The following is a 12,482-nucleotide window of genomic DNA, read 5'->3' as shown; positions in this document are numbered from 1 at the left end:
AAAAAACCACTTTGATAAACTGGGTTAAAATAATTTGCAGATGTGGGAACTGGCGAAGGGCAACGCAGCCGCCAAGTGGAGTCTGGGAAGGGAAGAGAATAGAACTCTTTCGAGTCCTTCTCTGATGGGAGAAGGGAAAGGACTGGACTCTGAGGGGAAAGGGGCACAATGGGGATCCAGGGAGGGGGGCAAAAAGGGGGAGAGGAGAAGAAAAGAAACTGAAGAGACAAGGGGGAGAGATAAAAATGGAATTATACAAAACAAATGGGTGATTTAACTATATTGGCACTGAATATAAATGGAATGGCAGATCTTAAGATTTATAGGATGTTGAAAATGGCAAAGGAATGTAGGATAAATGTGATAATGTTATCGGAAACTCATAAAAAGAGGGGGAGGGATAAATTGATTAAAGATAAAACATGGAATAGAATTTATGAATCTCGAGGGACAGGGAACTCACGAGGGGTAGCAATTCTAATCAATGAAAATGTTCCATTTCAGGAGCTTGATGTTCAAAGAGATAGGGAAGGAAGAACAGTTTTCGTGAAAGGCAAGATAAATCAGGTTAAAATAACATTAGCTGTGATATATGCACCGAACAGAAACACAAAACAGTATATATTGAATACTAAAAAGAACCTGGATAATTATGCAGAAGGGACATTGATTTGGGCAGGCGATTTCAATTTGGACTTAACTAAAAAAAATAAAAAAGCAATAAATGTAAATAAGCTTAATATGGTGGATGTACACGCAAATCAAAGTATTAGGGATACTTTTTATTCAGCAAGACATAATAAATTTAGCTTTATAGATTATATCTTACTAAATAAAGCAAGCATAGCCCAAATAAAGAAGGTAGAAAGGAAACCAATATTTTTGTCAGACCACAGTCCTCTGATTGCAACCTTGGGATTGAGTAATGAGATTAGTCAAAGAATTTGGAGATATAATTCGGTGGTAACAGAAAAAGATGAATATAAATTGAAGCTTCAGGAGGAGATAAAAGAATATTATAGAATAAATGATAATGGAGAGTTATCTAAAACTGTGGTGTGGGACTCATTTAAAAGTGTATTAAGAGGTCAATGTTTTAGTATTGAGTCCTACATAAGGAAAAGTTGGAGAGAGAAAAGAGAAAAATGTATAAAAGAAATTGAATCAATACAAGAACAATTGAGAATAACGAGGAGAAGAAATATAAATAGTATATTAAGGCAGAAAAAGAAAGAATTGGAATTAATGGATGAGGTGCAATGGAACAAAATGAGACAGAGTGTGAGGCAACGAATTAATGGATGGGGTACAAAATCAATGAAACAAATGGTGAGATATTTAAAGAGGAGAAAGGAAAAGTCATGTATAACAAAACTTAAAGATAAAAATGGATTGGTGAAAGATGGAAGAAAGGAACTCGAAGAAATAATGAGAGATTTTTACAGGGAGTTGTACCAAAAAGAACAGGTGAATAATGAAGAAATAAAAATTGGGAATAAAGTAAATGAGGAGGATAAAATTATGCTAAATGATGAAATAGCACAGGAAGAAGTAATTCAGGTAATTAAAGGACTGAAACAATATAAGGCACCTGGTATAGATGGATATACAGCAGAATTTTATAAGACCTTTATGCATGAGTTGGTACCATATATGGCTGAAATGTTTAATGAGGTATATATGAGAGGTATTGTCCCGGAAACATGGAAACTTTCTGAAATTATTCCAGTTCTGAAGCCAGATAGACAACCGGAGCTCCCAGAATCATATCGTCCGATCAGTTTAGTAAACCAAGATTATAAGATATTCATGAAAATCATAGCAAATAGATTGGAAATTATTCTACCAAAGATTATAGGAAAAGACCAATATGGATTTGTTAAAGGGCGGAGTATCAGTGAACCAATAAGAAATGTTGTTAATGCGATTAGTCATGCGACAAAAACAAAAAGAAAATTTGAAAAGGAAATGAATGGAGTTAATTGTGAAGAAATAATCTTTAGAAAATGGGATAAGAGAAATATAGATAAATTAATAGGACCAATGAAAGGAACAATGCAAGTGTGGAAGAAATGGCAAGGGAGAATAAGTAGCTTAAAATCTAAAATGTCAACAGTATGGATAATCAATAAGGATAAGGAATCAAATATGAATAGAAATATTCAAACATTGAAGGAAAAAGGAATAGAGAGACTAGAACAACTATATGACAGAGAGGGAACGGTAAGAGAAAATAAAATTAAACAATGGCTTGGAGAAGAAAATTGGTTACAGATAAGAGCAATCTGTGCATATTGCAAAATAAAAGAAAATATTAATATGGTTAAGAGAGAAGATAACGCCTTTGAAAAGATAATAAGAGAAAAGGGGGAAGGAAAGAAGGCACAGGCCAGCAAAATATATACAATGCTCATAGAGGCTGATGGATGTATAATACGGGATCTGAAAAGTATGTGGGAAACGGAGCTGCAAATCACAGAACAAGAGATGAGAAATGTGGTAGAGACAATAGGGATGAAAAGGAATACCAGAGTACGAGAAATGAGGAGGAAAATATTGCACAAATGGTATCGTACACCCTGCCAATTAACATACTACTATAAAAAGGGGAGTAGTCACTGCTGGCATGGATGTCATCAGAAAGGGCGGTTTATGCACATGATGTGGGAATGTGAACATGTACAATATTTTTGGCAGACTATACAAAATGAGTCAAATCAAATACTAGGAAATGAGTGGGTCATAACAAAGGAAATAGCGGTATTAGGGAAAAGAGAGGAAATGGGAAATAAAAGGGAAATAAAAGAAGCAATAATTGAATGTGCACAAGCAGTAATAGTATTTGGGTGGAAAGATAAATCAAAATGGACAGTAAATAAATGGTATCAATATATGGTGGAGCAAATGGAATTTGAAATTATGAATGTGAAACTAAATGTTGTAAAAACTAATGAAAATAGAACAAGAGAAATGGAAGAAAGATGGACAATGGTAAAGAACTATATCATGACTCAATCTGGAGATCAAGCCATAAGAAATAAGATACAAATGTTATATAGTATATAGGTCGGAAATGGATTAAGATAAAGATATAAAAATTGTCTCATAAAGAAACGAATATGTAAAAAGAAAACAATCCTCGTGTTGGTGATGGGAATTGTAAATGTTTTGTATGTCTACGGTATGTATTTTTTGTGTTTTAAAAAATAAAAATTTATTTTAAAAAAAAAACCTGGCCAACCAAGATTTCCCCTAGACAGAAAACCCTCAAGTTTTGAAGCCACAAGGCTACTCCGTCCCATTCAACCTGCCCAAGGAAGGATGCCCCTATGTAGAAAGCGGCCAGGCTTTGAAGCAGCGAGGCTATTCAGTGCAATTCAAATTGGCCAAAAAAACATTCCCCCAGAATGCAAGTACCCAGCCTTCCAAGCAGCAAGCCTATTCCATTGTATTCCTGCTCACCAAACAAGGATTCGCATAAAAAGAAAACAGCCAGGCTTTGAGGCTGCAAAGCTATTCACTGCTATTCCACCTGGCCAACAAATAATTCCCATAAACCACAGCAACGCGTGGCAGGGCACAGCTAGTCACATACAAAACACTTGGGCAATAGGAAAAGATGAAAGAAAGAGGACCTTTGTGGGTTCACAATGTTTGGGAACAAAATTTGGGTTTCATGACCCAAAACGTTTAGGAACTGCTGCTATAATGTATCCATAAGGTTGCCATCTGTCCACATTTTTCTCATTCATTTCAATGAAAAAGATACTCAAGAAACATATTCAAGGGTAGCTCTGTTGGCCATACAGCAAAATAAAACAAAACCTATAAAAGAGCAATACTTTAATTGGGAATTCCAAAATGCACAAAACACTTCAAGTAAGTTTTCCAAGTTCTTCAGGCTTCACCGTCAGGGAAAATGTGTTAAGAAATAGAAGAAAAGGAGGAGAAAAGCAAAGGTGTTTCGCATACATAAAGAGATGCAGGCACCGAACTATCAAGGTTTCCTTCTACACTGTCGTATATTCCAAATTATCAAAGCAGATAATCTGGATTTTATATTGCAGTGTAGAAGGGGCCTCTGGGAAGTGGAGTTGGGTTGGCTCTGTTCTGTAGAATTAATGCAGTTTGACACCACTTGGGCCCCTTCTATACTGTCCTGTATGACAGATCTGAGCCCAGATTATCTGCTTTGAACTGGATTATATGAGTCTACACAGTCAGATAATATGGGATTGGATCCTGAGATATAGGGCAGCATAGATCCAGCCTTGAACTGCCATGAAATCCTGGGCCCCTTCTACAGTGCCATATAAAATCCGGAGTATCTGCTTTGAACTAGATTATATGGCAGTGTAGACTCATATAATCCAGTTCAAAGTAGATAATGTGGGTCAATCACTTCGATAATCTAGATTACATGGCAATGTAGATGGGGCAGATTTGTCCCGTCGCAGGATAAACTGTGGGACAAGTCCAAGACCAGCTTTACCTAAAACATACAATGCTATTCTTGCTCAATCAGAAGTTGTGAAAAACCACAGAGATCTGCATGGTTTGCAACAAGTGGCACCTGTTTGATTGCATGTAGAAAACAAGCAGTCATACAGCGGCCAACAATATTTTAAAAAGAGATTCATTACACTGACCAACACACACTTAGGCCCCTTCCACACAGCTGAACAAAATCCCACATTATCTGCTTTGAACTGGAATATATGGCAGTGTGGACTCAGATAACCCAGTTCAAAGCAGATATTGTGGGATTTTGTTCAGCTGTGTGAAAGGGGCCTGGATCATATGGTTATATGATTTTATGTTTGAAATGTATATTTTGTAATTCATAATGTATTTTAATCGTTTTAACTGTTTTATGAGCTGTTTTTATATTGATTTGTATGGGCATCTAATTGTTGCCACTACTGTAAGCCGCCCTGAGTCCCTTCAGGTGAGAAGGGCGGGATATAAATGTGAGAAATAAATAATAAATAATAAAATAAATACATGTCGAAGGGCCACAAGTTGTGTTGCCAAGAAGGGATTTGAGCTTCTTCCTGAGCCATTGCTTCTCAGCACACTGAGTCCCCATATCCCTTGCCATATAATCCAGTTTCTGATCCCAGATCATCTGTTTGGAATTGGATCATCTGGTCGAGTAGACTCATATAATCCAATTCAGAGCAGATGATCCGGGATCAGACCCTAGATTATAGAGCTCCAGACGGAGAGCCCTTCCAGGCAGGATCTGATCCCAGGTTTTCTGTTTATCCCAAATTATCTGGCAGTGTGGACTCACATAACCCAGTTCAAAGCAGAAATTGTGGGATTTTCTGCCTTGATATTCTGGGTTATATGGCTGTGTGGAAGGGCCCTGAGATTGCATTGACACAGCAGAACTAATGCAGTGTGATATCACTCAGTGCAGTGGAATCGTGGGAGTTGTAGGTTGCTAATAGCATTCAGCGTGGCTGTTAAAGTGCGGTCAGGCTGCATTAATTCTACAGTGCAGATGCCCCCCTCCCCTCTGGCCACTTTACTCGTGCCCAGCGGCGGTGGCATTTCTTGGGCACCGTCCAACCTGCTCTCCGGGAGGGATCCGGTCGCTCCCCGCCGCCCTCGGCCTTTCGGCTGGGCTTGTAGCCGTAGACGCCCCTCTCGGTCCGGTAGCCGCGACGCAAGGCCGGCGGGGGTCTCCGGAGCCCCCTTCGGCCGCCCAGCGCCAGGACCCCGCGGAAAAGCCCAGCCATCCCGCCTCGAATGCACAGGAGCCAGGGAAAGAAGGTGGGGGGAGTGACGTGAGGCGACGCCCCCGGTGCTGATTGGCTGGAACAGGGGAGGCGGGGCGAATGGCCCCGCCCACAAGGGCCAGGAGTTTGTTTGGTGTTCACTTTGAGAAAAAGGGAGAAGGAGGGGGGGGGGGGGAGGAAATACTGCTGGCAGAAGGGCCAGTTTGGGTGCAAAATTGACCACAAAAGTGCATCCACACACTGTATTTCGACCCAGCTTTTACTGCCACCGCTCCATGCTAAGGAATCCTGGCACAGCCAATGTTGCATCAAAATTAATAAGAGAAAAAAAATCAACACAAATCACCTCAACACAGGGTTGTTCATCATCATCATCATCATCATTATCATCATGTAATTACTTATTAATCGCCCTCCATTCAAGATGCTCTAGGCGATTCACAAGCTAAATTGTAAAGGATAAAAATACATACATACAAATATTGATAAAATTAACATAGATCAAAAGCACTAGTAAACAGCCAGGTCTTAAGTGCAAGGGTAAGTGCTGTTGTGCTAGTGCTGTTGTGAGTTTTTCGGGTTTATGGCCATGTTGCAGAAGCATTCTCTCCTGATGTTTCGCCCACATCTATGACAAGCATCCTCAGAGGAAAACATAAAAATAACAGTACAGTAGAGTCTCACTTATCCAACATAAACGGGCCGGTAGAATGTTGGATAAACGAATATGTTGGATAATAAGGAGGGATTAAGGAAAAGCCTATTAAACATGAAATTAGGTTATGATTTTACAAATTAAGCACCAAAACATCATGTTATACAACAAATTTGACAGAAAAAGTAGTTCAATATGCAGTAATGCTACGTAGTCATTACTGTATTTATGAATTTAGCACCCAAATATTACGATATATTGAAAACATTGACTACAAAAATGCGTTGGATAATCCAGAACATTGGATAAGCGAATGTTGGATAAGTGAGACTCTACTGTATTTAAAAAGTCAGTAAATAAAGAGCAAGACTCAAAAAGCAGGGGAATTCCAGTCAAGAATCAATCAGGGCCAGCTAACACCTTCCAACAAAGGATTCCCCCAGGTAGGAAGCAGCCAGGCCTTGAAACTGTGGGCCATTAAAATGCTAATCAAGGTAGCAAATTGCAACATTCACACGAATTCATACCTCTAGCAGACAAGAGTTCTTTCTCCCACCCTGAACACTCCAGAGATATATAAACCTCACTTACAGCAGAGTCTCACTTATCCAACATTCGCTTATCCAACGCATTTTTGTAGTCAATGTTTTCAATCCATCGTGATATTTTGGTGCTAAATTTATAAATACAGTAATCACCACATAGCATTACTGCGTATTGAACTACTTTTTCTGTCAGATTTGTTGTATAACATGATGTTTTGGTGCTTAATTTGTAAAATCATAACCTAATTTCATGTTTAATAGACTTTTCCTTGATCCCTCCTTATTATCCAACATATTCACTTATCCAACGTTCTGCCGGCCCGTTTATGTTGGATAAGTGAGACTCTACTGTACTTAGTTTCAAACAGACCTCACAACCTCTGGGGATGCCTGCCATAGATGAGTGTGAAACGTCAAGAACATGGACCATGGCCATGCACCCCAGAAAACTCAGAACAACCCAGTGATTCCGGCCATGAAAGCCTTTGATGACACACCTAAACATATTTAGGCATATAATACATCAAAATGGCCTTAAAGTTCCCTGTATCCCAGGATCTGATCCCAGGTTTTCTACTTTAAAGTGGGGGCCCGTCCGCATAGACCTATATCCCAGAATATCAAGGCAGAAAATCCCACATCATCTGCTTTGAACTGGATTAGATGAGTCTCTATTGCCATATAATCCAGTTCAAAGCAGATAACAACGTTGCCCCTATGGGCCCTTTCACACAGCCATATAACTCAGTATATAGAATCATAGAGTCCAACCCCCTGCCAAGAAGCAAGACACAATATCTGCTTTGAACTGAATTATCTGAGTCCACACTGCTATAGAATCCAGTTCAATGTTGATTTTATACAGCTGTGTGGAAGGAGTCTATATCCCAGGATCTGATCCCAGATGATCATTTCATCCCAGATTATCTGGCAGTGGAGACTCATATAATCCAGTTTAAATCAGATAATCCCCGGATCGGATCCCAGATTTTCTGCTTTAAACTGGGTTACACGTGTCCGCACTGCCAGATAGTTTGGGTTAAACAGAAAACTTGGGATCAGCTCCTGGGGCATAGGGCCTGTCTGGAATGGTCCATAGACTAGGCCCTACAAAAACTGCTGTGAATGGTCCACTGGTCACTAAAACAAGAAAATAAACTTAATTATACATGCAGAAGGATAGAGGTGAACATGTACAATAGCCATATCCAAGTTCTCTGCCTTTTTGACTTGAGAGTTAACCATATGAGGCAGAACATTTTTTATTTATTGTGTGTAGTTTCCAGGCATACTAGGGATGTGTGTTTACTCATACAGGAAAATGACAATGTTACCAAAATTAGCTATCTGCCATCAGGGGGAAGTGCCTGGTACCCCATGCTACTTGGAAAGCCAGGAAAAACATGACCGGGTTTGAAGGCAATAACAGAGGTCTTTATTCACCTGGTCAGATGGATGACAGAACAGCGTAATTGCCAAAAGAACTGACATAACATATAATACAGTGCAAAGCATTTTATCCCCTTTAGCAGCCATTCACAAGATCCTCTTTCTCTCTTAATTGGCTCAGGAATGGTGCCTCCTAGGATCTGCCTTTTCATTGGCTGAGATGTCTCCGGGATGTCACAGACTGAGGCGGAAGGAAGAGATAATATATGAGATTGATGGGATTCAAAATTAAAGGTCTGTTGTTGTGCCTGCCTCTGCCATATAATCCAGATTATCAAAGATTATCACATTATCTGATTTGAACTGGACATTATTATTATTATTATTCATTTCTATCCCGCTTTTCTCCCATGGGTGGGACTCAAAGCACCATACAAAGTTTAAAACCAATACAAATATATCAAAACACAATACATTATCAACTAAACATTACATACAGCTATAAAAATAATCCAATTTAACACATCATCTAAAACAGTTAAACCTTACAGCAGGTACCATTTGAAAGTATCCATAACCCCCGGCCACTGAGGTTATTTGTAAAACTAAAAAATTATATAGCTCCTAAAACATCCCTTTTCATGCCAGATTGCAGTTGTCAGGGCCAACAAAGCATTCAGTGGTGAAGTTCTACCAGCGGTTATCTGGCAGTGCCTGCTACCATTCATCTGGGAAGGTCTGGCTCCACAGGAAAGCTTTAATTTGTGAACGAAAGGTCAGTAAAGAGGGGGCTGATCGTATCTCACTAGGAAGGGAGTTCCAGAGTCGTGGGGCCACCACCGAAAATGCCCTCTCTTTCGTTCCCACCAAACGTGCCTGTGATGATGGTGGGACTGAGTGAAGGGCCTCCTTTGAAGATATCAGGGCTTGAGTGGGTTGGTAGGAGGAGATACGGTCCCTCAAGTAGACTGGGGTCGAACCATTTAGGGCTTTGTAGGCTAAAACCAGCACCATAAATTGCGCTCTGTAAACAAACCAGAGGCCAGTGTAGTTCTTTATATCTTGCTCTCATAAGCAGTCATAGGCCCCTTCTACACCGCTGTATAAAATCCACTATATCTGCTTTGAATTGGATTATATGGCAGTATAGACGAAGATAATCCAGTTCAAATCAGATGATGTGGATTTTCTGAGTTGATAATCTGGATTATCTGGCTGTGTAGAATAGGCCTTAGTTTACACTGCCATATATTAACATTTAAATCAGATAATCTGGATTTTATATGGCACTGTAGAAGGGGCCTAAGGGCCTTTCCACACATCCATATACCCCAGAGTAGCAAGGCAGAAAATACCACATTATCTGGTTTGAATGGGAATAGATGTCAGTGTGGACTCAGATAACCCAGTTCAAAGCAGATATTGTGGGATGTTCTGCCATGATATTCTGAGATATATAGCTAGGTGGAAGGACCCTGAGTCCACACAGCCATATAATCCAGTTCAATGTGGATTTTGTACAGCTGTGTGGAAGGGGACACAGTCTTTCAGCAGGGAGTCCACTTGATGAATCTATGTTCTTTTCCAAGACAGCCACGTAGTCCAAAATCATATAAATTATATTGAATTATCTTGAGTTTAATGGATCTTACGCTGGTCTGCTTTACAGTAGTCACTCAACAGAATGATATCATATTGAAGCTCGAAGTTTGATTGCACTATACAACACCTTTTTTGTTCCTGAGTTAAAAATGCCCTTTCCTAATTGGTTCTATCATAAAAACATGGAAAAGGTTTATTAAACTAGAAAAAAAATGTTTTTACAGGACATCCTGCAGCGCATTTTGCTATAGTTTTTCAATGAACGTCTAATTGAATCTCAACCAGTTCAAGATAATTTGTGGAAGCCACAAAAACTAAATTTCTGGTGTATAACAACTACTTTCAAAGTAAGTACCACACAGTTAACAGGAAATAACACTTTCAAACCATGAACAGAACATCTTTCAAATTTTGTTACATAGTGTTATGCAAAGTATTGCAACAGTTAAGTCAGGAAAATTGGAATGACGCCCAGTGGACTGGGCAGAAAGAAAGAGCAGGGTTTGTTTTTTTAATTAGAGAAATGTATGATTTCATATATGTGTATAGGTGTTTCTTGGGGCAACAGGGTTAAGGAATTTTATTTTTAATTTTTAAATATTTGCATATTTTGTAGCTTTTGGAAAATAAATATCACAATTTTTTGCATAATGCTGCTAGTCACAATTGCATACTTTTGATAAAATGATGTATTCCTTGACATTTCAAAACTGGTAACATTTCTCCATCTAAAAGTCAAAATGTGTATATATGTATGTATGTTTATTGGCTGGTTTGCACCACAATGGCTCCTACATGGCTTGGTGGATCTGGACCAAACTTGGCATACAGACCCATCACTATCTAGCTTAAAATAATTGATGACTTTGAACTTTTAAAAAAAACCATCCCTTTCAGCAGAGGGAAAGGAAAATAACAAAGTGTACTGGCAGTGGCTAATTGAAGTGGCAAGAAAATAAAGGGAATAAAGAGGATTGATTGTTTTTAGGTGACATGTGTATGAGGGGGAGGGAGGAAGAAACAAAGAAGAATATGAGGAGAGATGGGAAAGAAAGAAAGGAAGAGAAAGGACAAAAAAGAAAAAATGGAAGAGAAATGAAGGAAGAGAAAGGAAAGAAATCAACAAGAGGGGATATATGAGAGAAAGCAAAGGAAGAAGGAAATAAAAGAGAAGAGAGTGGGATAATGTATGAGGGATAGGAGGGGGAGGATAGCAAGAACCACAAAGAAATTGCTAACTTGGGCAACATCGGGTATATACATTAGTTAACCAAAAATAGAAAATGCAAAATACAACCCCACTTGGGTTTCACATAACCTTTTTTTTTGAAATAACTGAAAGCACCCTCTCATCTATGCAGGAAAATCACACCTAAGCCCATGGGATGACAATCAGCATGCTGTGGCTTGAGCACTGGACTATGACTCTGAAAGGCTAGGGTTCAAATCCCCATTCAGCCATGAAAACACACTGGGTGACCTTGGGCAAGTCACACTCTCTCAGACTCAGAGGAAGCCAAGGCCAAACTACTGCTCAACAAATCTTGCCAAGAAAACCCCATGATAGGTTTGCCTTATGGTCGCCATAAATTGGAAGCATTGCACCTGACATTGATTGAACTCAATGAAATTGAAGAATAGATAAAAAGTTAATGTTGGAAACAAAGTTTAATAGATGCAAAAGCATCATAGCTGCAGCTAATGTAAGTGAACAAAATTAACAGGTAAAAAATCAACACAAATCATGTAAACGTAGAGATCAAATTAATTAAAATGGCCTATTAGGAAATAGATTTACTCTGATGTATAAGAGATATAGAACTCAAGTCCTATTCTGAGAGATAATCAATTGAGTACTGAGACCTTGGCAAGAAATTGCACTTTCAGGGTTCATCTGCACTGTAGAATTAATGCAGTATGACACCACTTTTAACTTCCATGGTTCAATCCTAGAAAATTATAAAAGTTGTAGTTTGGTGAGGCACTCTTTGGCAAAGAAAGCTAAAGACCTGTTATCACTACAACTCCCATGATTCCATAGCATTGAGCCATGACAAGTGATGTCATACTGCAGTATTTTTATAATGTAAATAGATGCACCCTCTGGCTAAATCTACACTGCCTTATCATGTAGCTTCAGGGCCCTTCAACACTGCCATATAAAATCCAGATTATCTGATTTGAATTGGATTATATGGCAGTGCAGACTCAAGTAATCCTGTTCAAAGCAGATAATATGGATTGTCTGCTTTGATTATCTGGATTATATGACAGTGTAGAAGAAGCATCAGAATGTAGATGGACTGGATTATATGAGCCTACAATGCCAAATAATCCAGTTCAATGCAGTTAATCTGCAATATATGGCAGTGTAGATACAGGCCCCTTCTACACGACTGTATAAAATCCAGATTAGCTGTTGTGAACTGGATTATATGGCAGTGTAGATCCAGGTAATCCAATTCAAAGCAGATAATGTGGATTGTCTCCTTTGATAATCTGGATTATATGACAGTATAGAAGAACTGGATTATATGAGCCTAG

At 39.0% G+C, this 12,482-nt stretch overlaps 1 protein-coding gene across 1 annotated transcript in view; it reads right to left on the bottom strand.

Moving 5' to 3' along the window:
- The window catches only part of dhtkd1 (dehydrogenase E1 and transketolase domain containing 1), a 36,796-nt gene extending 31,010 nt beyond the window's left edge, over positions 1 to 5,786 (bottom strand). The window contains exon 1 of the mRNA XM_003226141.4: positions 5,579 to 5,786. Within this exon, the coding sequence (XP_003226189.2) occupies positions 5,579 to 5,747 (169 nt within the window). The 5' untranslated portion in view covers positions 5,748 to 5,786. The remainder of the gene's footprint in view (positions 1 to 5,578) is intronic.
- Positions 5,787 to 12,482: the final 6,696 nt, after the last annotated feature.

The sequence above is a fragment of the Anolis carolinensis genome, chromosome 5 (genome assembly GCF_035594765.1).
Source record: "Anolis carolinensis isolate JA03-04 chromosome 5, rAnoCar3.1.pri, whole genome shotgun sequence".
NCBI lineage: Eukaryota > Metazoa > Chordata > Lepidosauria > Squamata > Dactyloidae > Anolis > Anolis carolinensis.
The sequence above is the reverse complement of the archived record's forward strand: the minus strand, read 5'-3'. Positions and strand labels throughout refer to the sequence as shown.